The sequence below is a fragment of the Prosopis cineraria genome, unplaced genomic scaffold (assembly GCF_029017545.1).
Source record: "Prosopis cineraria cultivar Desert tree isolate PC_DT_omini unplaced genomic scaffold, ASM2901754v1 PC1493, whole genome shotgun sequence".
NCBI classification, from domain to species: Eukaryota; Viridiplantae; Streptophyta; class Magnoliopsida; order Fabales; family Fabaceae; genus Prosopis; species Prosopis cineraria.
Genome location: NW_026556818.1, coordinates 675 through 23,583, shown reverse-complemented (window position 1 = coordinate 23,583; position 22,909 = coordinate 675). Strand labels below are relative to the sequence as shown.

The following is a 22,909-nucleotide window of genomic DNA, read 5'->3' as shown; positions in this document are numbered from 1 at the left end:
TATACAAGAAAACAGAGCAAAATTCCGTTTCTTGTGAGAAGTCGCAGAAGCAGCAGTAAGCTCGGCAGAGACGAACCGAAGGTCGGCAACATGGAAATAGACATCCTGTACGTGGCAAAAGATTGTGAGACATCCTGTGAAAAATCCTCTGCACCGAGACTGTCGGAACAGGGCAAGCTCCTCGGCTGATAGAGGAAATTGTAATTCTCAATAAGCGGATTGTCCATGCGGTAGACATTAAGATACCAGTTGAATGAAATCAAAATACTAAAACCAAAAGGCCCTCGTAAAAACCGGGAGCGTAATGAGAAGCATGAGATGAGGTCATATAAGAAGAGCAAGCCTGATGAACATGACCAATCCGACAACATTTAAAACGAACTCTATTCAGACGCTCGTATTGTAGGAAATAAAAATTAAAAGAACCACCAGAAGCAAATAATAGAAAGCCATGAAATTTCAGAGTGGTTGAAAGAAGTATTCTGGCTTGAAACGAAGACCATAACTCTTGGAAGGGCAATCATGATGAAATTCAAGAAAGTCACCAACAAGATCGCGAACAAACGAGCAATTTCAGAGTAAGTAATAAATTCGCATACATGCATGATTACACGGCAGATGAAAAATTAAATTAAATCGTCACAATATATTCAATCATTTATTCCAAAAGAGAGAGAGAGAGAGAGAGAGACTCGTTTTATCTTCGTGTACAACTTTTTTTTTTTTGGTCCTATCAAACACAATCATTTCATATTATAAAATAGACGAACTCAAGGAAAATTTGGTAACTCGAAACAAAACCCATAGTTTTCTTCGTTTGTTTTTCGTTTGCCTCTATTTTCCTTTCTATCTTTGGCATAACTATGTGGAGAGTGTTTAACGCTGTGGTCAGTAGTTCAGCCGTCACGAGTCATAACATGTTCTATAAATAGAGACACACAAGCACGAAGGGATCAACTCGTCATGCACAAGGGCCAAACCCAGCACATAATCTGAGTCGAGAAGAATGGCAGCGATGTTTCGTGTGTGCTTCCTTCTGATACTCATCTCCCCTGCTCTGGCCGTGCTCTGCAACCCAGCTGATAAGAAAGTCCTCCTCCAGCTCAAGCAAGACCTCAACAACCCTTACCTTCTCGCCTCTTGGCAGCCCGACACCGATTGCTGTTACTGGTACACCATCGGATGCGACCGCAAAACCCACCGTATTATCTCTCTCACCATTCTCGATTCCGTCCCCTACACCAACTTTTCCGCTCAAATCCCACCTTCCATCGCCAATCTCCCTTACCTCCAGTCCCTCACCCTCCATAAACTCCCTAATCTCACCGGCCCCCTCCCTCCCGCCATCGCCAAACTGACCCAGCTCACCTTCCTTCGCATCAGTTGGACCAACCTCTCCGGTCCTGTCCCGAGCTTCCTTTCCCAACTTAAGAACCTCACTTTCCTCGATCTCTCCTTTAATAATCTCTCCGGCACAATTCCCCCCTCCCTCTCCCAATTGCCTCACCTTGACGCTCTTCGCCTGGACCGCAATCACCTCACGGGTCCCATCCCTGAGTCCTTTGGCTACTTCAAGAACAGCCCTGGTCTCTCTCTCTCTCACAACAAGCTCTCCGGTCAGATCCCCAGGTCTCTCGCTAACTTGAACTTCTCAACCATCGACTGGTCCAGGAACAATCTGGAAGGAGATGCATCCATGCTGTTGGGATCCGATAAGACGGCGCTGCAGACAGTGGACCTGTCGAGGAACCTGCTGTCCTTTGATCTGAGCAGTGTGGTGTTCCCCAGCAGCCTGACGTCGTTGGATCTGAACCACAACAAGATATACGGCAGCCTTCCGGGGGGGCTGACGGCGCTGAATTTTCAGTATCTGAACGTCAGCTATAACAGGCTGTGCGGCCGCATTCCGGTGGGGGGAAAGTTGCAGAGTTTCGATGTATATTCCTATTTCCATAACAAGTGCCTTTGCGGCTCCCCGTTACCAGCATGCAAATGATTGCCGTTAGGATTTCTTAGAACAACTTCGCATTCGAGTGTGCTTTAATTTAAAAGAATAATTGACGCTGCAAGCACAATTAGTGATTTACATTTCGTTACTGTAAGTACAGCCACTTCTGGATGAATTTATATTCTAATGTTAATGAATGAATAATTTCATCCAAATCATTAATTTTGATTTCAATGAGATACAGAAATACAACTGAATTTAAATCAGCGCAAGTATGCTACCGGCAAGATAGCGTTTAGATTATGTTTTTAATTGTAGCTTTTTGCAGCAGCAAGCTTGACTAGCTATTAATTTACGCTCTGCCCAACAGATCATAATAAAATTGATACTTATATTAATTAAGCCAACTTTGGATTCTTTATGGATGACGGGATATTTTGGCCCGAAGAGATGGATTCTTTTTCTTTTCTTTTCTTTTATTTTTTTTTTTGACAAATGAAGAGTTGGATTCTATTTCAGTAATTTGATCTTCGCCGCTGGAATATCAATAAAAAAAATATAAAAATAAAATAAATTTTTGGACAAAAATTAAAATAATATTAAATTTAAAACATTGAATTTAATCTTTTAATCCTGTTTGACACATGGCCTGAGAATGAGATTAATGGCCCGTTTGGTATAAGGAATGATAGGGAATGTAATGGTAAGAAATGTAATGTAACCGGGATTTTATAGCATTTGTTTAGTGAGGCATTTAGAAATAGTTGGATAAAATTTATTTTTTTAATTTACTAAAATATTAAAAATATAAAATGACCAAACTACCCATAAAAAAATATAGTCCTTCCTCATCTTCATCTTCCAAAATCCCGACCATCATCTTCCTCACTAAACCAAGGCCAATGTTGCATTTTGTCTCTTCCTTCTCACCATAAATCTAGCACCATTTTCTTTTTCCTTGAACCCCAATTTGAAATCAAAATCTTGCCACTTCTTTTCTATTAGAAATCTAGGACCATCTTCTTCTTCCTTAAACCTAGACCCGTATCGCATAGCCAACAAAAATGAACACCAGCTTTTTCTTATCGCTTCACTAATGTTCACTGGGCTTTAAAAATCCCCCTCCCTTTCTTTCTTTCTTTCTTTCTTTCTTTCTTTCTTTTTTTTTCTTTGTTTTTAGAAATTTAAATCAACACCAATTCTAAGAAGAATGAACGAAAGGGATGGGATGGTGAGAACAAAGCTCAATAAAGTTCAAATCTAATGAAAATGAATGACAGCAACTTGGGAAGAATGATGCAGAGCTCGACGGTGCTAATGGAAGGCATCTTTATGACCTGATATTGCTGCAAAAGGTGGGGAGTGCTAAGTCGCCAATGTCAATATCAAAGATGGAGAGTAGGTAGGGGAGAGGAAGACGTAGTGAGGGTCGACATATTGGCTTAACATTTTAAGGGCAAAAATGAATTTTCTGAGCAATTACAAGAGGTTTGCATCCTCATTCATAGGGCTTGATCATGTAATCCAGATGCAGCTTTTAAGGGAATCAGGTAGCCATCATGTAATCTCCTTTCCTTTATAGAGGTGCAACCAAACGTCAGGAATCAATAAAAGGCATCAGAATTAAAAGTAATCCTCATGCAAGAAATTGAACTAAATGGGCCATAAAAGTAGGATTGGAAGTGGTAATCAGTTTTAAAATTGTGTTTAGTATGATATATAATTAATAAAAAAACAAGACTCATATTTATTCCAAAAATAGCAACAATATAATATTGCTCTAATCCTTTTCTTCTTCATCCTCTACTCTCGTGCCCACTACCCAAGTTCATCAGCATTGTCATTATTCTGGCTGAAAGTGGGAATGCTTTCGATGAACCCATATTCTTCTTCTTCTTCATTCTTCTTAAAAGTGGGAATCATTTTGATGAACCCAAATTCCATCACTACTCATATTTGTCCTCATTAGCCACTACCTTCGCTATCATCGAGCTTGCTGGATTGCTGGATCAAGGAGGTATAGGGTCACGTTCGAGCAAATCAAGACTAAGGAAGGAGAGGGTCGTAGTCAAGCTCACAAGATCTGAACTTGCATAACTAGATCTAAACAAATCCAGGGACATCGTCACAAATGAACTTACCAAATCTGATCTTTCAAGATATTGGTGCTGAGAACGGACATGGAGAGCTAACGCTGTTCACACTTCACTCTGACAAGGTGATAGGGACGTCAATCCATCAGGGAGTAATGGCAATGCAAGGATAGCTGATGGATAAGAGGGTAATTTGGTCTGAAATTATGTAGCCTCGAGATCGATTTTCCAATACTAAGAGATGGTGGTATTGGGTAATCCTATGTAAATAAAATTAAGATTAAGATTAAATCTCTCATTGCCTCATGCCAAACATAAAAAATTGATATTAGCCAATTTCAATGCCAGTCCCACTTTATCAGCCCAACGTACCAAACATGACCTTATTGTTTAGATTTGTGATCATTGAAAGCGTTCCTCGGACGGTTGACAAACCCCATGTGCTCTTACTTTATTTATATGCAGCATGCAGCCTTATATTCTCACCTGCTTATAGGTTGAGTGAGTCTGAGAGATATGGCTGATATGGCTGAGTAATAAAAAATTGAGATAATATTTTTGACGCGAAACCATGTTTTTGGGAAAAAATAGCAGACTTTACTGTATTTAGTAACAGCAGTGGCTATGATTTTTCTTGGATATGAATATTGATATTGATGGATGTCAAAGTTGAGTGGGCGTGATTGGGTAGATGGGGGGCCAGCGCGTACAGTTGCGCAACATTGGGAGTTCAATCGAAATAGTTTCTCCTGATGATTCTACACCGTTATCCATCCAAATCCCACATGATTGGGTGGCTTTCTTTGAACTTTCTTGACCACCCACCCCAGAAATGGCAACCATCTTTCCTTGTTTTTCATTCTCATTAGTATTCTATTAGAGATTCAGAGTGTTCATTGTTTAATCAGCTACACGCCGGCGTCACCTCACACATCATGACATTCTTTCGCCTTATATGGAAAAGGATCATGCATCCACCTAGTCATGGCCGCCATGTTTCATCTTTGCTTCCTTCTCATCCTTATCTGCCCAGCTCTTGCCGTACTCTGCAACCTAACCGAAAAGAAGGCCCTCCTCCAGCTCAAGCATGACCTCAATGACCCCCAGCATTTTGTCACTTGGGATCCAGATACCGATTGCTGCTACTGGTACTCCGTCAAGTGTGACCACAAGACCTACTGTATTATCTCCCTCTCCGTTCTAAATTCCTTCCCTGACCCCAACATCTCCTCTCAAATTCCACCTTCCATTGCCAATTTCCCTTCCCTCCAGATCCTTATCCTCGATAAACTCTCCAACCTCACTGGCCCCATCCCTCTCGCCATCTCCAACCTCACCTCCCTCAGGTACCTCACCATCAGCTGGACCAATGTGTCTAGCCCAGTACCCGACTTCCTGGCCCATCTTTATAACCTTGAGTTTTTGGACCTCTCCTTCAACAATCCCGGCTCTCTCTCTCCCCTTCCAAAGCTCATCTCTCTGTGCTTAGACCGCAACAAACTTACCGGCCTAATTCCCGACTCCTTCGGATCCTTCAACTCCTCCCCTGCTCTCTTCCTGTCCTGCAACCAGTTTACCGGCAAAGTCCCGACATTCCTCGCCAACCAAGACCCGTCATGTATAGAGTTGCAGAGAAACAGGCTGGAGGGTGATGCCTACATGCTTTTTAGGCCCAACAAGATGACCGAGATGGTGGACTTGTCGAGGAACTTGCTGGCGTTCGATGTCGGCAGGGTGGAGTTCCCTGCCAGCTTGATATTGTTGGACCTAAATCATAATATGATATACGGGACGCTCCCTCAGGGATTGAAGGCGGTGAATTTTTTTGCAGGTGCTCAATGCGAGTTATAATAGAATGTGTGGTGAAATTCCTCAGGGTGGTAGGTTGCAGGCTTTCGACGTGTCTTCCTATTTTCATAACGAGTGCCTCTGTGGATCTCCGCTGCCCACCTGCAAGTGATTCGATTAGCTCGTGGCCTCGTGCCCTTCAACACCGCCGTCTTCTATGTTTTTCTCGCCATTTACTAATCCTAATGTCAAAAGACAGGAGAGTGACGTGTGATGGCACTTTATTTACTTTCCAGTTACGAAAATAAACTTTGTTCCAGATTCGAATGATCGCCTTTTTTTTAATCCCGATATGCATCTTTTAGTGTCCAACATAGAAAGCACAAAATAAATTATTCAGCGTACAGCTTTCGGCATAAAACGCAAAAAAAAAAGAACTCATGGAACACATCTATGGATGATTATTTGAGGATAGCCAAGCAGCAACTCACGCTCGAGCATTGCTGAGCACTGAATGACAACTTACTCACTCCTTTATGATTTACCCTTTTATCTACTTCTTTTGTTTTATGCTTTTACAAATGTTCATGTTAATATTTTTGTTAGTGCCTTTAATCCTTTTACTTGCAATGCACATAGTCTGCCCTGCTTGATAAATATTTTGGCAACAGATATGCGTTCAAATTTCAAAACCAGAATCAAAATGAAGAAAGCCATTGAAGGACCCTCAGGCGTGAGTACAGGAAAAGCAATAGGTTTCTGACTTTTTGGCAATGGTGCATGTGGGATTTTAGCACTCGGGGAAATTATTATTATTATTAAGAAGTAAAGTATAAAACTATTTGGATAAAAGAGCCAGAGTTCGTGTATCATATATATATATATATATATATCTCAAAGGCCATTTATTTGAAAAATGTTGGTATTATTGCCATGTCCATTTTAGCAATTTTTCCCCCTTTACTCTGGCACGTAAAGAATCTTTTGGTGAAATGAACGACATGACGTGATCAAGAGAGCTAGCTCAGTAGGGACAAAGACAAAAGAAAAGAATATCATGGCAGGATACACATAACTTTTGATATTGAGAGCCAGAAAAGAATCACCAGGACGTTTGAAACACAAACTCAAGTACTCAACTATCTTCTGGACTGTATTGTGGTGCTCCTTGCATGGTTGCGGAATCTTAACTATCCATATTTAATTTTATTTTAACATTTTCAATTAATAATTTTAATTTTAAATTAATTTTTTTGACAGAATGATAGTAAAATTAATTTTATTTTAAAATTTATATATATTAAAATTTTAAATTATTAAAAGAGCTAAAGTACAAATCTATCTCAAATTCAAGGAAGCACAATTGCTATTCTCATATTTTTAAAGGTGCGATATCATCCTAACTTTTTAAAAATCAAACAATGTTGCCCCTATGTGATAGTTTCACTTTATCAACTTTTAGTTGGCTGTTTACATGCCAACGTGGTATTCATGTCATTTTTTCTCTCGATTAAAATTTTGCTGAAGTGGATCTCACATCCTTTGCCCTTCGCCTTTCACATTCTTTCTCTTCCCTCTTTCTTTTCTCAAGAAATCATCAAACAAATCTGGCCTAAAACTTAAGAGATCAATATCTCATAATCAAATGATGCTTGGGAATCAAACTAACAAGCCACGAGTTCGATAATTTCCCAAACCTTGTCATTAATTTCGTCGCACATGACATGTAATCTAGATAACATGAATCAAAATCTAGGAGGAAAAGGACCCATTAATTTTACTTCACTCAATTCATTAAAGCCTGAATGAGATTTAGCAGTGAAGCTCTTTATATAAAGCCACTTCCTCATGGATAATTTGGGCCACAAAGACTACAATCACTAAAAGAAAATCAAACAATAATCGAAGCAGCTTCCTTTCCGTGTCACTAATTTAGCATAGAAAAAACAAATTAGCGCTGAGGTAGTAAAAAGATCAAGATATCTTCTCGGACTTTGTTATCATCACTCTGCAACTTACTTCCTCCCACCCAATTGTAAAGTTGTACTCCCTTGGATTTGAAACACTTGAGACATGTACCTAGATGTGAAGAAAAGCCAGAAGCATAAATGAACTCACATACCAGCAACTGGAGTTGACGGTACTGTGAAGAAATCTGGGAGTTGTAGAGCGATGGAATCATAAAGCTATGCATAGCGATGAGGTCATAGTATCGATTACCAACAAGCTGTCAAAGCTCCTCCTTTTTGTCTTTGATCTGCTTCCTTGTACTCGCCTCCATATTTTAGATCTCGAAAACTCATTCAATAAAGTGACTCCACATCACAATTCACAGTGACCGAAATTGGTAAAACGATGGTCATCGAAGTGAGTTGCCATACCGTGTACAATGCTCAAGCTCTAATAACCATCCATCTTCAACCTCAGTCCCTTCCTTCTTGTTTGCCCACAACCTCTAGCTTGCTCAGAAGTCTGGGCATGAGGCAGATTAGAGGAAGAGAAGAAGAAGAAGCGACGCATGTTCAAAGTTAGAGAAAGGCAAGGAGACAAGAAATATTAGCTGGAAAAGTTCAGTATTGTTGCATTACAAATGATTGATACACTGTACGCATATATACACACTGGTAGAGCACTACACAATATGGTATAAATATGACTACTATACACGTGTCAACCTAATGGAAGAGCACTATAAAATATCTAGATGACAAGCTTTATTCTAGTATGTTCTGTAGTGCTACATCTAATATCTTTGTGCTTTATACTTGGGCTTGAAATTATGATGGGCTATATCCTTAACATCCCCCCTCAAACGAGAGGGTAGAGATTGAATACCGAGTTTGTCTTTGAGATATACAAACTGAGCCCTGTACAGCGGTTTAGTAAAAAGGTCGGCATTCTGCTTATTAGAAGGAACATAATTGATTTTCAATTGCCCAACTAGTACTTGATCACGAACATAATGCACATCAATCTCAATATGCTTCGTTCTTGCATGATACACTGGATTTTCAGCAAGAGCTGCTGCACTAATGTTGTCACACCATATAATAGAAACTTTGATTTTTAGAATTTTTAATTCAGATAGCAATGAAAATAACCAAGCAAGTTCAGCTGCAGTATTAGAGAGTGCTCAATATTCTGATTCAGTGCTAGATCTCGACACAACACTTTATTTCTTGGAACACCATGAAACTTGTGAACCTCCCAAGTATGTACAATACCCAGATACTGATCGTCTGTTATCTGGGCAAGCTTCCCAATTCGCATCAACATAGGCTGTTACATTTAAGAGTTGAAAAGGTGTGATAGACAAGCCAAATTGAGATGTACCCTTTAAATACCTGAAAATTCTTTTCACTCCTTTCCAATGCTCAGTTGTGGGCTTACTGAGGAATTGACTGAGATGATTTACAGCAAATGAGATGTCAGATCTATTGTTTGTCAAGTATTGCAATGTTCCTAGAGCACTTCTATAATCCGTGGGATCCTTAAGAAGGGCACCTTCATTTGCACTCAAGATTTTTCCTCCAGCCATGGGAGTACTACATGATATAACATATTGAATTTTTTTAACAGATCTTCAATATACTTACTTTGATGTATGAAAATGCCACAAGCATCTCTTCAAACTTCAAATCCTAGAAAATAATGCAAATCACCAAGATCTTTAAGGAAAAAAGATCATTGAGTTTTTTAATGAGTTTCTGCAATTCATAAGGCTCACTCCCAGTTATCAATATATCATCTACATAGATGAGTAGAATGATCACATATGTCTCAGTAGTAAGAACAAATAAAGAGTTATCACTCTTAGTGTTGTAGAATCCCCAGTCGTGAAGCACTCTACTCAATCTATCAAACCAAGCATGTGGAGCTTGTCTAAGACCATAGAGAGCCTTACAGAGTTTGTAGACATGGTGTGGTTTCTTTGAATCAACAAACCCTTCAGGTTGCATCATAAACACATCATCTGAAATGAAACCATTAAGAAAGGCATTGTTAATGTCTAATTGTTTCAATAGCCAGTTAAGTGTCACAGCAAGGGATAAGATGATTTTGATTGTTGCAATCTTAGCTACAGGACTGAAAGTTGCTCCAAAATTTACTCCTGCATCTTGTTGGAAACCTTTGGCAACTAGTCTTGCCTTATGTTTATCAACTACTCCATTAGACATATACTTAGTCTTGAAGATCCATCTGCAATCAATAACTTTTTGATTGTTAAATGGGACTAGATCCTATGTCTGATTCTTTATTAAAGCTGTATGTTCTTTGATCATAGCTTCTTTCCATTGTGGAATAGAAAGAGCCTCACGAACAGTGGAAGGTTCCCTAAAATGATCTTATGCTGTTGAAGCAATTCCAATGAAAGGATATTTAGGTTTAACTATCCTACTTTTTGATCTTGTAATCATGGGATAACCAAGCGGAGGAGCAATATCTGATTTTGTACTTGATGATTTCAAGTTCATTGACATTGGAATATTAGGAGTTGGCATAGAACTTTGTGAATTATCACTGTTGCTGTTAAGATTGTCAGGTTCAACATTTTTGCTATTTATCAAGTTATGTTCAGCAAAATTTAATTGTCCAACATGGTGAGATGCAGAACCAGGGGAGACAACTGCATTTAGATTCTTTATAATCTGAATATCATTAGTAGTGAGTAGATTTCTCGGCTCAATTCGAGTAGTGGAATCTGAGTTAAGCATCAAAAATTATTGGAAACTGATTGGAAAAGAATCAGTCATTTGAGAAGTTACAATAACAGGTTGAGATTTGTTGATAAAGCCTTTGGAGAAGGGAAAATCTTTCTCATTGAATGTCACATGTCTGGAAATGAAAATTTTTCCAGAAGAGCTCAAGCACTTATAACCCTTGTGTTGTCCACTGTAACCTATGAAAATGCATATGGTAGAATCAAACTCCAATTTGTGATGATTGTAAGGTCGAAGGTTGGGATAACAAGCACAACCAAAAGCTCTTAAGCTCTTGTAATTAGGAGTTTTCTTGTACAGAACATGGTAAGGACTTATACCTGCAATAACATCAGTAGGAAGCATATTAATAATGTATACAGAGGTTTGAAAAGCTTCCCACTAATAATACAATGGCATATTTGCTTGTGCAAGCATGCTCAAACCCATTTCCACTATGTGACGATGTTTTCTTTCAGCCCTTCCATTTTGTGCTGAGGTATATGGACAAGACATTCTGCATTGAATTCCCGCTTCATGAAAAATGCTTTGTAAAGCTTGGTATTCACCTCCGCCATCACACTGAAACATTTTAATCTTGTTATTGAACAGATTTTCAACTAGATTCTTGAACTGTATGAACACAGCTTTCACTTCTCTTTTGTTTCGCAGCGAGTATATCCAGGTAAACCTACTAAAATCATCCATAAAATGTATATAATATTTGAAATCATTTGTTGAATTTAAGGGAGCAAGACCCCACACATCTGAGGGAATGAGTTCGAGTGGACAAGAAGCACGTGAATCAGATGGATTAAATGGTAATTTGTGGGATTTTCCATATTGGCAAGCTTCACAAAATAGAGGTGTATTATTACTGATTTCAATATTACAATCATGTAAAACTTTAGACAAAATTGTAAATGAAGGATGGCCAAGTCTAATATGCCATTCCATGAGCTCATTACAAGATTGTATTCTACGTCCTAAGGTAACTTTATGAACTACAGCAGTCTATGGTCCTCTGGTTGTATCAATCCTATAGAGCCCTTCATCTTTATCAAGTGTTCCTTGCAACAGTATTGCTCCTGTCCTCTTGTCCTTCACATAACACATCTTTGAATCAAAAATCACAAGTACAGCATTATCACTGGACAATTTTGCAACGCTTATTAAATTTTTAGTGATATGAGGAGCATATAGAACATTCTTAAGTAAAACCTTTGTACCATTAAAACTCTTCATGCTACTGTCTGTACTACTTAGAATTGGGATAGATTGTCCGTTACCAACATATACTGTAATTTTACCTGGATACCCTACTGCTTGCTCAACAGTTTGAACATTGTTAGTGATATGATGACTGGCTCCACTATCCATGTACCACGTTTGATCATGAACTGTATTAGGTGTTGCAACTAAGGCATTGTAGTAAGGAGGAGTATTAGTTCCCCGCAGATTTGTGTTTCCAGTTGAAGTAGGTCTCTGAACATTTTAAGTTAGATAGTAGCAATCCGCAGCAGAATGTCCAAAGCGCCTACAATACTGGCACTCAATGTGACCACCATTGTTCCTTAGCATCCTTCCTCTTCCACGTCCTCCCCTGCTCCTGTTTAAACCAGCTCTCCAGGGACCGCAATTGTTTCCACATCCTTGAACAAAGTTGGCAAAAGGACTAGTAACGGTGAAAGCATTCATTGAAGAGGTAAGATGAGTCAGTTGCTCAAGACGGCTCTCAAAAGTGAGCAGAGTAGCTTGAAGCTCTACCCATATAATATCTTTCTTATCCACAAGTTGACATAAAACTGGATTATAATCATAATCAAGACCTGCAAGAACTTGAGTAACAAGATCAGCAATGGAGATTAGACTACCAGCCATAAGCAAGTTATCAAAAATTATCTTCATCTTTGAAATATATTCATGCATTTTGAGTGAGCCCTTACGAGTTTGATGCAGCTCCGACTTGAGCAGCAAAACACAAGAGCCTAAACTTGTAGCAGCAAGATTCTTGGTAGCTTGCCATAACTCAAAGGCAGACTTGCAGTGAGTGAGCTGAGCAGTAATTTTAACTGTCATGGAGTTGTATAACCATCCCATTAGCATCTTGTAATTAGCATCCCAGTCTTGAAAGGCAGGATTGATTGTGAGTTCATCATTCTCAAAGATATATTCAGAAGGACACGACTTTGCCCCTGAAATATGGCTTTCTAGACGATAACCACAAATAATAGGAAGAATGGTGGTTTGCCAAAGAAGATAGTTGTCTCTATCCAGCTTAACAGAGACAGCTTGAGAGCTTGACGACATAAGGGTAGGAATTTTTGGAAGAGTAACAGTGACAGATGCAGTGTTAGGGGTGTGGGGAGGCACGGTGGTGCTTGAAGGTGATGCGGAGGAGGAAAGTGGTGTTGAGGCTGAAGCCATAGCTCTGATGCCAAGTTAGAGAAAGGCAAGGAGACAAGAAATATTGGCTGGAAAAGTTCAGTATTGTTGCATTACAAATGATTGATACACTGTACGTATATATACACACTGGCAGAGCACTACACAATATGGTGCAAACATGACTACTATACACGTGTCAATCTAACGGAAGAGCACTATAAAATATCTAGATGACGAGCTTTATTATAGTATGTTCTGTAGTGTTAAACCTAATACAAAGGTGGAATAATTGGCTGAAAAAAGAATACATGGAAGGAGATCAAACACATGTGGCATGCCAGCATACACTTTCATGGTCAAATTGAGATAGGTAATGGTCAAGGAAGGCCTTTGGTAATCGCAGGATAAAATTGTTCGATTTTTAAAAATGCGGGAGCAACGTTACACCTTTAAAAAAACAAGTGTTTGTGGTTGAAAAATAATAAATACTAAGTATGTCAGAGACATTGAATCTCAATAAATAATAAAAAGAGTCCTGAGTTTCTTTACTACAGGTCGCTCGAATGTAAAAAGATAGAAAGCTTTGGTAAAATAAATATATAATTTTATTGAAATGTAGAAGATTACAGATTAAAATTAAAAACTAAAAAAGGCAAATGAATGTAAAATATGCGAGTCTTAATTGACTATTGACTAGCTTTCTCTATTTTGCTTTTTTCTATTTATAGTGTCGAATAGCAGAAGCCTTCCCCTTAGGATTTAGCACATTCTGTCAAAAAATTAGGAATCCTGTAAAACTTATGGCACAATCTCTCCATTTTGATAATCAACCCGTTTCATCGAACCACTTGAGGGGTAGATTTCGGCATTACTTAGGATCGTGTCTTCATACCAATGGTCTGATATTTGAAGCTGACAGAATTTTATCATGTTTACTTGTTGTGGACTTTATTGAGTTTTAGGACCAGTCCCTTTTGTTTACATTAGGCCTAACGTTTCGATTACTCAACCAAACTAGCTTTGTAATCTATTTGAGTGACGTTTTATATTAAGCCAAAATAATAAGGGTATCAATTATGCCTTCTTAAAAATGTCCGGAATATATTTATACTTTAACCCTTATTAAAATTATGGAAATGAAATTACATTAAATCTGGATTAATTTCAGCCAAGTTTCAATTTGGATCTCGAAACTCGATCCCGCCTTAGCTGAAAAGTAACGTGCAGACACAACGCAATCGGCCCTGCATGCAATCTCCTGCTTTTTCCCCTTTCAGACCATATCTTTAAAGCTTTCTGTTGATCCCCAACTCTCTTCAGTTTTTCAGACACAAGTTGGAAACCATGCGCTACTCGTGTTTCCCCATCATCGTACTTGTTCTGATTTTTCCCAACTTGAAATTCAAATTTTGATTTTGAAATCTGCTAGGAGCTCGGAATTATGATTTATGACAAATTGAAATTGAAATTATCAAGCCTCCGCTTTGCTTTATTATATAGTACTAAAGACCTTGCCAAGCATAGCAAGTCAGTGCCTCAGCTCCATCGTTCCCAGCCATGGCTATTTTATTTCTCCTCCTCCTCCTCCTCCTTCCATTCTCCTCTCCAGCTCTCTCCGCACGCTGCAATCCACAAGACAAGAAAGCCCTTCTTCAAATCAAGAAAGACCTCAAGAATCCTTACCTTCTCGCCTCCTGGACGCCGGACTCTGACTGCTGCGAATGGTACTGCGTCAAGTGCGACTTCACCACCCACCGCATCCGCTCTCTCTCCCTCGCCAACGACGGAGTCAGCTTTCAAATCCCTCCGGCCATCGGCGACCTCCCTTATCTGGACACCCTCGACCTCCACAAGCTCCCCAACCTCACCGGCCCCATCCACCCCGCCATCGCCAAGCTCACCAGACTCGTCTTCTTAGGCATCAGCTGGACCTCCGTGTCCGGTCCCGTACCGGACTTCCTGCCCCGACTCACCCACCTCAAAAGCTTGTACCTTCCCTTCAACAAGCTCTCAGGCTATATCCCGCCTTCCCTCTCCCAACTGCATAACCTCAACGAAATTGACTTGAGTCGCAACAAGCTCACAGGTCCCATCCCTTACACCTTCGGGTACTTCAAGAATTCTCCGACCCTTTACCTCTCGCGCAACCAGCTGTCGGGGAAAATCCCGGCGTCGCTGGGGAAGTTAAACTCGTCCAGCATTGACTTGTCTCGCAACAAACTCCAAGGTGACGCCTCCATGCTCTTTGGGCCAAACAAACTGGGGTTGCATATGCTTGACCTCTCCAGAAACTTACTCGAGTTTGATCTGTCCAAAGTAAATGTCCCGGAGAGCATGACGTGGCTGGATCTGAATCACAATCGCATCTACGGGAGACTACCTGTGGGATTGGAAGCATTGCAACTTCAGAAGTTGGACGTGAGCTATAATTTGCTTTGCGGTCCGATTCCTGCAGGTGGGAGCTTGCAGAAGATGGGGAAGGACTCGTACATGCACAACAAGTGCTTGTGTGGGTCCCCGCTTCCCCGCTGCAAGTGATCGCTGTTGACTGGCCTAATTAAATAAGGGCAGATTCAATGTGCAGGTGCCTCCTGGATTTCAATTAATGGCCACCAAGTGAAACCTGTTCAAGGGATTAATCGACTGCTATAGCCTATAGGGAGTAGCTTTGTCATTTTCCTATTTTCCTGCTGTGATATGTTAGAGAAAAGCTGTTTTCAGTTAAATGAATCTGACTCTCGGCTAATGGTGTGTTTCACTTCAAATTTCCTTGGCCCTCTTTAACGGCTGCCTTATAAAAATATAATTTGGTTCATTTTATAAGATATTGGTTGATAAAATTATTTTATTTTAAATTAAAAATTTTCAATTATTCTTAACAAGTAAGAGAAAAAATATTATATAATTTATTTATTTATTATTTTTTATTTGGGGTCATATTATGAAGTTTACTTATTTTTACTACCTATATTTTTATTATATTAATATTAACAAGATTAATATAAAAGATTTATAAATAAGATTAGAAGAAATATATATATTAAGCAGGTTATAAATAATAAATCATGTGTGATATATAGAAGTGTAAAAAAATTACAAAAATTCAAAATTTATACCGGATGCATTATGAATATTAAGATATTATGTTAATGTTTATTATTTTAGATTCTTCAATATCTTTTAGTTACTATAATATCTTTTAATTATTATTATTTTATATATTTTATTTACTTTGATTGATATATTTGTACCTATAAATAAAAGACACCTCAGTTAGTGACGGACCTAAGACCTTGGGTTGTGGGGGTAATTTATTCAGTACAAAGTTTTAATAGTGGTTTGATTTTGGATTTTTTTTTTTTAATAAGTGCATGAAATCTCATTCACAGTGAAAAGTAACACAAGGAATAACCACCTAAAACACAAGTAAAAAGCAAACCAAAACTAAACCTAAAGACCACCCAAAAGACTAACTAAAAGGTGGTAAATCAAAAAAATTAAGATCATTTAACATATAATGAGCCGAATTAGCAAGAAAGTCGGCCATGCTATTATCCGCTCTACTTAAAAAAATTAAAGTTTACAGACCAATTTTTGCATAGAAGACTTCTAGTGGAGGTAATGATATTTTAGAAGAATAATAACTATGATTATCCTTATGATCATAAATATTGCATTTACACAATCACAAAAAACTTTCACGAATCTAAAACTTTTTTATCAGTATAGTTCCAATCCTTTGTAAATGCCAAATATTTCAAAAATAGTAACTGGAGATGAGTGAGGGTAGAATGTAAAATTTATCATATACATCCATGTAATTTTTTCATTTTAGGGGAAACATTTGCCCACAGTGGACATCACGTAGGGCTGCCCCTTACTTCAGTTATATTCTACACAACATCGAATTAAAAAAGCTTTCTACTATCTTATTATTTTAATATAATAATAAAATTGATATTATATTGTTATTAATGAAATTGATACAAATGATTTATAAATAAAATAAAAAATATTATAATATGCAGGTGATAAATGATAAATCATGTGTGATATATAAAAGTGAAAAAATTACAAAAAGTGAAAAGTTATACCCGATGTATGAACTTTATTGTTGGCAGAAAAATGTATCAATTCTATAAAGCATTTGAATAAAAATTTATAAATATCATTTACATGTAGAGATTTTAAAAAAAAAAATCAAGCATCCATCCAACTTTTTTATTCGAATCAAATAACATTATTGAATATAGATATTAAGTATTTATTTCTTTAATGAATTAATGGTCAACCTTCATTAATAAAATAAGTATCATTCATTTCAATAAATTCATAAATGTATATATTGGGTGCAGATTTATTCCGTTTCTACTTCCCACAAACACATCCCATCCCCAAAACCCATATGCACACAAAAAGAGACATCTTAATTTAACTGAAGGGAGGGACTAAAAAAAGTCATCTTCATTTAAATCATTCAAGAAAGCCGAACCCAGAAAGCAATCTTAACTTCATTTGCACAGATCTGATCTTAATCCCTGTTAAACCCTATAAATATCTTATTTAAAATGAAAAAAACTAAATATTATACAAGAAAAATCAAATTTTAAAACTCAAACACAGGTTTCCATCACTGCCATTTGAGAGAACCGTACGTTGATCTCACCAAGATACAGAAGGAAATGGATCAAGCCTGGGCACGGGGACACAAATAAGGGGGTGAGCCCTTGGAAGGGTAATCCCGGCTTTTTCCTCCATGCTAATCGCGCCACTTACCTTCCATTCGAAGCACTGAATCATAGCTGCAAGATTGGCGTGCACAACCTGAAGAGCCAGTGACGTTCCAGGACATCCTCTTCTTCCGCTCCCGAAAGGAATCAATTCAAAATGCTGACCCCTAACATCTAATTGACCTTTTCCGTCTTCGCTCATAAATCTCTCTGGCCTAAACTCATGAGAGTTCTCCCACTGACTGGGATCCCTGCCAATAGCCCACACGTTTATAAATAACCGGGTCTTCTCTGCAATCTCGTATCCACACACTACAGAGCTTCTTGACGATTCCCTGAAGATCAATGGGCCCGCAGGGTGAATCCTCATCGTTTCTTTGACTACGGCTTGAAGGTAAGGGAGTTTCACTATGTCGGACTCCCCTACTATTCTGGTCTTTCCGATTACTGAATCAATCTCTTGTCTTGCTTCCTTCATTACGCGCGGATGGTTGATTAACTCTGCCAGAGCCCATTCAATGGTTATGGAGGATGTGTCTGTCCCTGCCACAAATATGTCCTGCATAATCGTTACAGCCGGCCATGTTAATTGTTGCCGTAGTATGAATAGAAAATTTAGAACATAATGACTTGATTCACCATGATAAACGCCTTGATGTTCTCTTTTGTCAATTTCGTCTCCGAGTTCTCATCTTCGTGTATGTCTAACAAAACGTCCAGTATATCCCTGGTCTGATCTCCTCTAATGCCCGTGTCTTTTCTCCTCCTCCTTTCTTCTTGGTGCTCTTCTATTACTCTTTCCATCATGGTATCAAACCTCTCTCGGACTTCCTTCAACCTCTTGTTGAATCCCTGCAAATCAAATATCTTGCAGAACGCGATGAAGTCCGATATGTTAAACTTCCCGGAGAGCTCAGCGGCATCGATCACCAACTTCCTCACCACGTCGGCTTCATCTTCATTTTGAGAGCTCGTTTTACTCACAGTCATTCTGGATACAATGTTATTCGAAAGCACCATGAGCTCTGCTCCAACATCCACCGCCTCGCCGCCGACCTTCCCTTTCTGAAGCAAAGTTCTCAGAAATCTCTTCGTCTCTTGCTCCCTCACCAAAAGGAGCTGGTCGAGCATCTTCCCGCCTAGAAGTTCAGACATGAAATAGGGTCAAGTGCCGGACAGCAACAGTTCGAGCTGGTCGATTGGAGAAAGAAAGTTCGTGAGTTTTAAGGAATTCTTTGGCAGCTTCAGCAGAGGAGGCGACCACGCAAGGAACAGAGCCGAGGGAAAGGTGGATGATAGGACCATAGCGAAGGGAAAGGTTGTAAAAATCTCGATGAGGAAGAGGGGAAAGAAGGTGAAGGTGTCCGATGATAGGGAGGGCTAGTGGGCTGGGTGGACGACGAGCCTTCCTCTGTTTTGTCTTCAGTATTGTTAGAACTAGGAAGGTGGACAGAAGCCAAATGAAGAGAAGTTGGATATATCCTTGGAGTTTGGAATCAACCATTCTTGAACTCCCGGATTGAAAAATTCTAAAGATCTTGAAAGATTGTAGTGAACGAAAGGGGAAATGATACTGTTTGCAAATGGCAAGAAATTCGAGGGAGGGAGACAGAACAATCCAGCCGTATGTAATAAAATAGAATATCTCGTGATGGGCTAACTCAACTTGTCTGCCCCGGCCCTGGTCACGGTGGCGTATGCAACATGCTTTGACTATATAGATAAAGAATATCAGACTAGTTGTCAAAATATATCCACGGTAGTAAGCCTGTTATACTTATATATATATATATATATATATATATATAAAATAATATTAAAATTTATCTAAAATGACTAAAATAAGTCATCCGCAACCCCAAGTTTTTTTGGAAAAAAAAAGGGTGGGGTCCAAGGCAAGTGACGATGCACTGTGAAATAGGACGCACGTCATTGTATGCTAGAAAATTTCTCCTACCAAAGCAGCATGTTCTGGTCAAAGCTATAAACCTTCAATGCATGTAAGCTATTTGACCATTTTCTAGATGAAGTTTTTTTGCACAAACAAGCACATATCTCTATATATAACTAAATAGCAGATATAATACATTCAAGGGAATACACTAAAAACAGAGCCACGATTCAAACAAATCTAGTCACCCTTTTATCATTCACTAATTTACAACAACAAGGTGAGAGATAATCAAAAGTCTAAAAACTAACTAAAATATTCACTACCTCGTTAGCATTTATAAAAGTAAACTTAAAAACAAACAGTTAATCTCTCTAAATAAACTCTCCAACTTTCAAAATAACATTTCAAAAAGGACGATCAACAATGAATATTTAAAAATTAAGTTAGAACTTTAATCAACTTTAACTTATCTATATTCGAGATTTTAACAGATTTTTAACCATTTAATTATCCATTTGCCTTTCTCAATGGTGAAGGGGAAGGGTCCAAATGGGCACAAAAACCTATAATTCATTTACCATCAACATTCCTAATTATTACCCCACATCGGAGACATGTTACTAACAATATTTTTCGACCTGAAAAGCCTATTACATCTAGTAGTTCATATATCCCAACAAATATACCCAAATAGGATGCTCTAAGGAACATTTCTAGTACTCTAATTACCTATTTCATTTTTCTAGATAAAATGTTCACTCTATCTAAGCTTGCAATAGAGTTGGTAATTCAATATTGTCGAAGAAAATCACATAGGAAATTGCAATTCCACAACTCAAAAAGAAATCCAGTTAATTATAATGAAGGGTAGTCAAAACAGTATTGTTGTAACATTTTATTGGATACTTGATTTCTTGAAAGCATGATATTGTGATAAATTTGTTATATTTAACCATTTTTTAAAAAGATTAAATAGAATTTTTGCCCTTCAACTATTCACTCAGAGTATCTAATACTAAACTTGTGTATGTTACAATTTCACCATTTAACATTTGAAAATGATGCATCAAATATCATGCCATTAAAAAATTAATTTTAACCATTAATTGACTTAAAAAATGTAGACAATGACCTTAAATTATAAAAAAAAATTGACTCGTAAAATATTACATAAGTACTTTATAAGAAAATTAATATCATCCAAGACTCCTAAATTATATATAAGTAATAAAATGAAAATATTATTATATGGTACTTATTTGCAATTTTATGGGTCATTTTCTATAATTTTTTAAGTTTTTTTTAAATTTTTGTATTCAAACAAAGGTAAAATTAATTTTTTTTTAATGATGAAATGCTCAATACATTATTTTTAAATGTTGAAAAGTGAAATTGTATCCCACACACAAAAATTTAGAATACTAGGTATAGTTGAATTTTTTTTTTAAATTTTTGTTAATGCACAGTTCACTTGGGAATCTTTTATTCAAGGGAGAGGTCTAATGAACTAATAGGATTGGACAAAACCAACATAGATTGTCCAATGATTTTAGCGGGATACCCCATTCCTTAGATAATTTGGGGTGGCTGGTCGATTTTTGTTGTTGTTGTTTGGTCTCATGTAATGTTTTCATCTTCTTCTGGATAAGTATAACGTATCCATATCCAAAGCCCCTACTTTCTAAGCCGCAGCTGCTCCACTCCGGTTTTTGCCCTCACGCATTTTAGAAGACGGCTATTTAAAAAGTTGATTATTATTATTATTATTGACATAACTTCATTATATCATACTCCTCTTATTTTATTTATAAATTATTTTTAATATATTTCAGTAATATAAAAAAATCTTAAAATTTATTAATTTTGTTTTAAAATTTAATAAGTTATCAACTTTATTCTTATTAAATATACATATTTTAAAAACATATATTCTCTCTCTAACATTTAATAGAGTGTAAAAAAAATTATGATAAAAATTTAATAATGTGATTTATAAATAAAATTAATTTTTTTTACTTTATAAATAGAATCAGAGAAAAAAAATAAATACAAGATGAGTAAATCAAGTCACAGTCTGTTGAAGTAAAGAGAGAAACAATATTCATTGCAATCAAGAGCAACATGCTCATATAAAATCACTAAACAAGAGATACAAGCTCTAACTAATCAAATCCCAAACTATGAGGAGAAATCATGAGGGATTATAGTAAATTTTCTTATTAAAACGTCTAACCTGATTTCGGATAATAATAAATCAAGATTAATAACTAACAATTAATCATAGTTCACAATGCATTAATGCAGTCACTATACGGGTCACTGATTCAAGTGCGCCACATACTATTGTGGGTCACTATAGAGGAGACACGTGTGTCCCAAAATACAGGTCAATAATGGTATGGCTGCAAAATATACTCCCTCATAACTAGAATATAAGATATCTTTTATGCTTTATCTCTCCATCTTTATATATAAGATATTTTTAATTGAATCATATAAATTAATAAAATTGGTTGTCTAATTAAAAGTACAACAATATTTTAATTTTACTCCTAATTATTATAAATAAAAAATGAATCTCTTTTTTTAAAGTACATTAGTGAGAATATTTATTTTTCTCTTTTTAATTTAATAAGGGTATAATGGTTCATTCATTAAAAAAAATGCTAACAATCCTTTATATTTAGGGACCAAAAAAAATTTCGTAAGACTTTTTATATATAAAGACAAAAGGAGTAAGCCTTACTTAATCCAAAATACAGGGTATTGAGTAACTTTTATAACTATTTTTTTAATTATACCCCTAATTTATTTATTACTTCTTTAAAAAAATAATGTATTGAAATTTCAATTACTATTATCAAGGCTTTTATATAAGATATTTAATAAGAATATAATATTTTTTAATTAAGACTTTAACTAATATTTTTTTGAATGTGGTGAATTAATTATCAATACCCAATATTTTGATCTAGAGGGAGTAGGTCATTTATGGTATCAGTGGTCTTTTTTTTTTTGGGAACAATTACGATTCTTTCATCCCTTTGCCTTGTCCACGCCACATTATAAGAACCATTCTTGTTTGCCTACTGTTTGGGCTAAATATAAAACATCACTTAAATAGGTCACGAAGTTAGTTGGACTAAGTAATCGAAACATCAGGCCTAATATAAACAAAAGAGGCCGGCCCCGAAGCTCAATAAAGTTCACAACAAATAAACATGCCAAAATTCCGTCAACTTCAAATATCAGACCGTTAGCACGAAAACACGATTCTAAGGAATGCCGAAAACCTACACCCAAGTAGTTCGGTGAATGGAGCTGTTTATCAAAATGGAGAGATCGTGACATAAGTTTCACGAGATTCC

The 22,909-nt window shown here is 37.2% G+C and overlaps 3 protein-coding genes, 1 non-coding gene and 1 pseudogene across 4 annotated transcripts; 3 read left to right on the top strand and 2 right to left on the bottom strand.

Moving 5' to 3' along the window:
* The first annotated feature begins 840 nt into the window (after positions 1–840).
* LOC129300231 (polygalacturonase inhibitor-like) lies at positions 841–2,163 on the top strand. Its single transcript, XM_054938780.1, has one exon. It carries the CDS (start codon positions 1,007–1,009, stop codon positions 1,994–1,996), a length of 990 nt encoding a protein of 329 aa, XP_054794755.1. The 5' UTR covers positions 841–1,006; the 3' UTR covers positions 1,997–2,163.
* A 2,525-nt stretch (positions 2,164–4,688) lies between these two features.
* On the top strand, positions 4,689–6,156 carry LOC129300233 (polygalacturonase inhibitor-like; annotated as a pseudogene).
* Positions 6,157–12,262: 6,106 nt separating this feature from the next.
* Positions 12,263–12,396, bottom strand: LOC129300236 (small nucleolar RNA Z247). Its single transcript, XR_008590730.1, has one exon. It is a non-coding gene; the product is annotated as a small nucleolar RNA Z247 (small nucleolar RNA).
* A 1,997-nt stretch (positions 12,397–14,393) lies between these two features.
* On the top strand, positions 14,394–15,682 carry LOC129300232 (polygalacturonase inhibitor-like). The gene has a single exon (XM_054938781.1). The coding sequence runs from the start codon at positions 14,475–14,477 to the stop codon at positions 15,453–15,455; it is 981 nt and encodes a 326-aa protein (XP_054794756.1). The 5' UTR covers positions 14,394–14,474; the 3' UTR covers positions 15,456–15,682.
* Positions 15,683–17,340: 1,658 nt separating this feature from the next.
* LOC129300234 (cytochrome P450 93A3-like) lies at positions 17,341–19,224 on the bottom strand. The gene is given in 3 exon segments (XM_054938782.1): positions 17,341–18,206; positions 18,287–18,803; positions 18,805–19,224. Coding segments are annotated over 3 exon segments (1,491 nt in total). The 5' UTR covers positions 19,152–19,224; the 3' UTR covers positions 17,341–17,579.
* Positions 19,225–22,909: the final 3,685 nt, after the last annotated feature.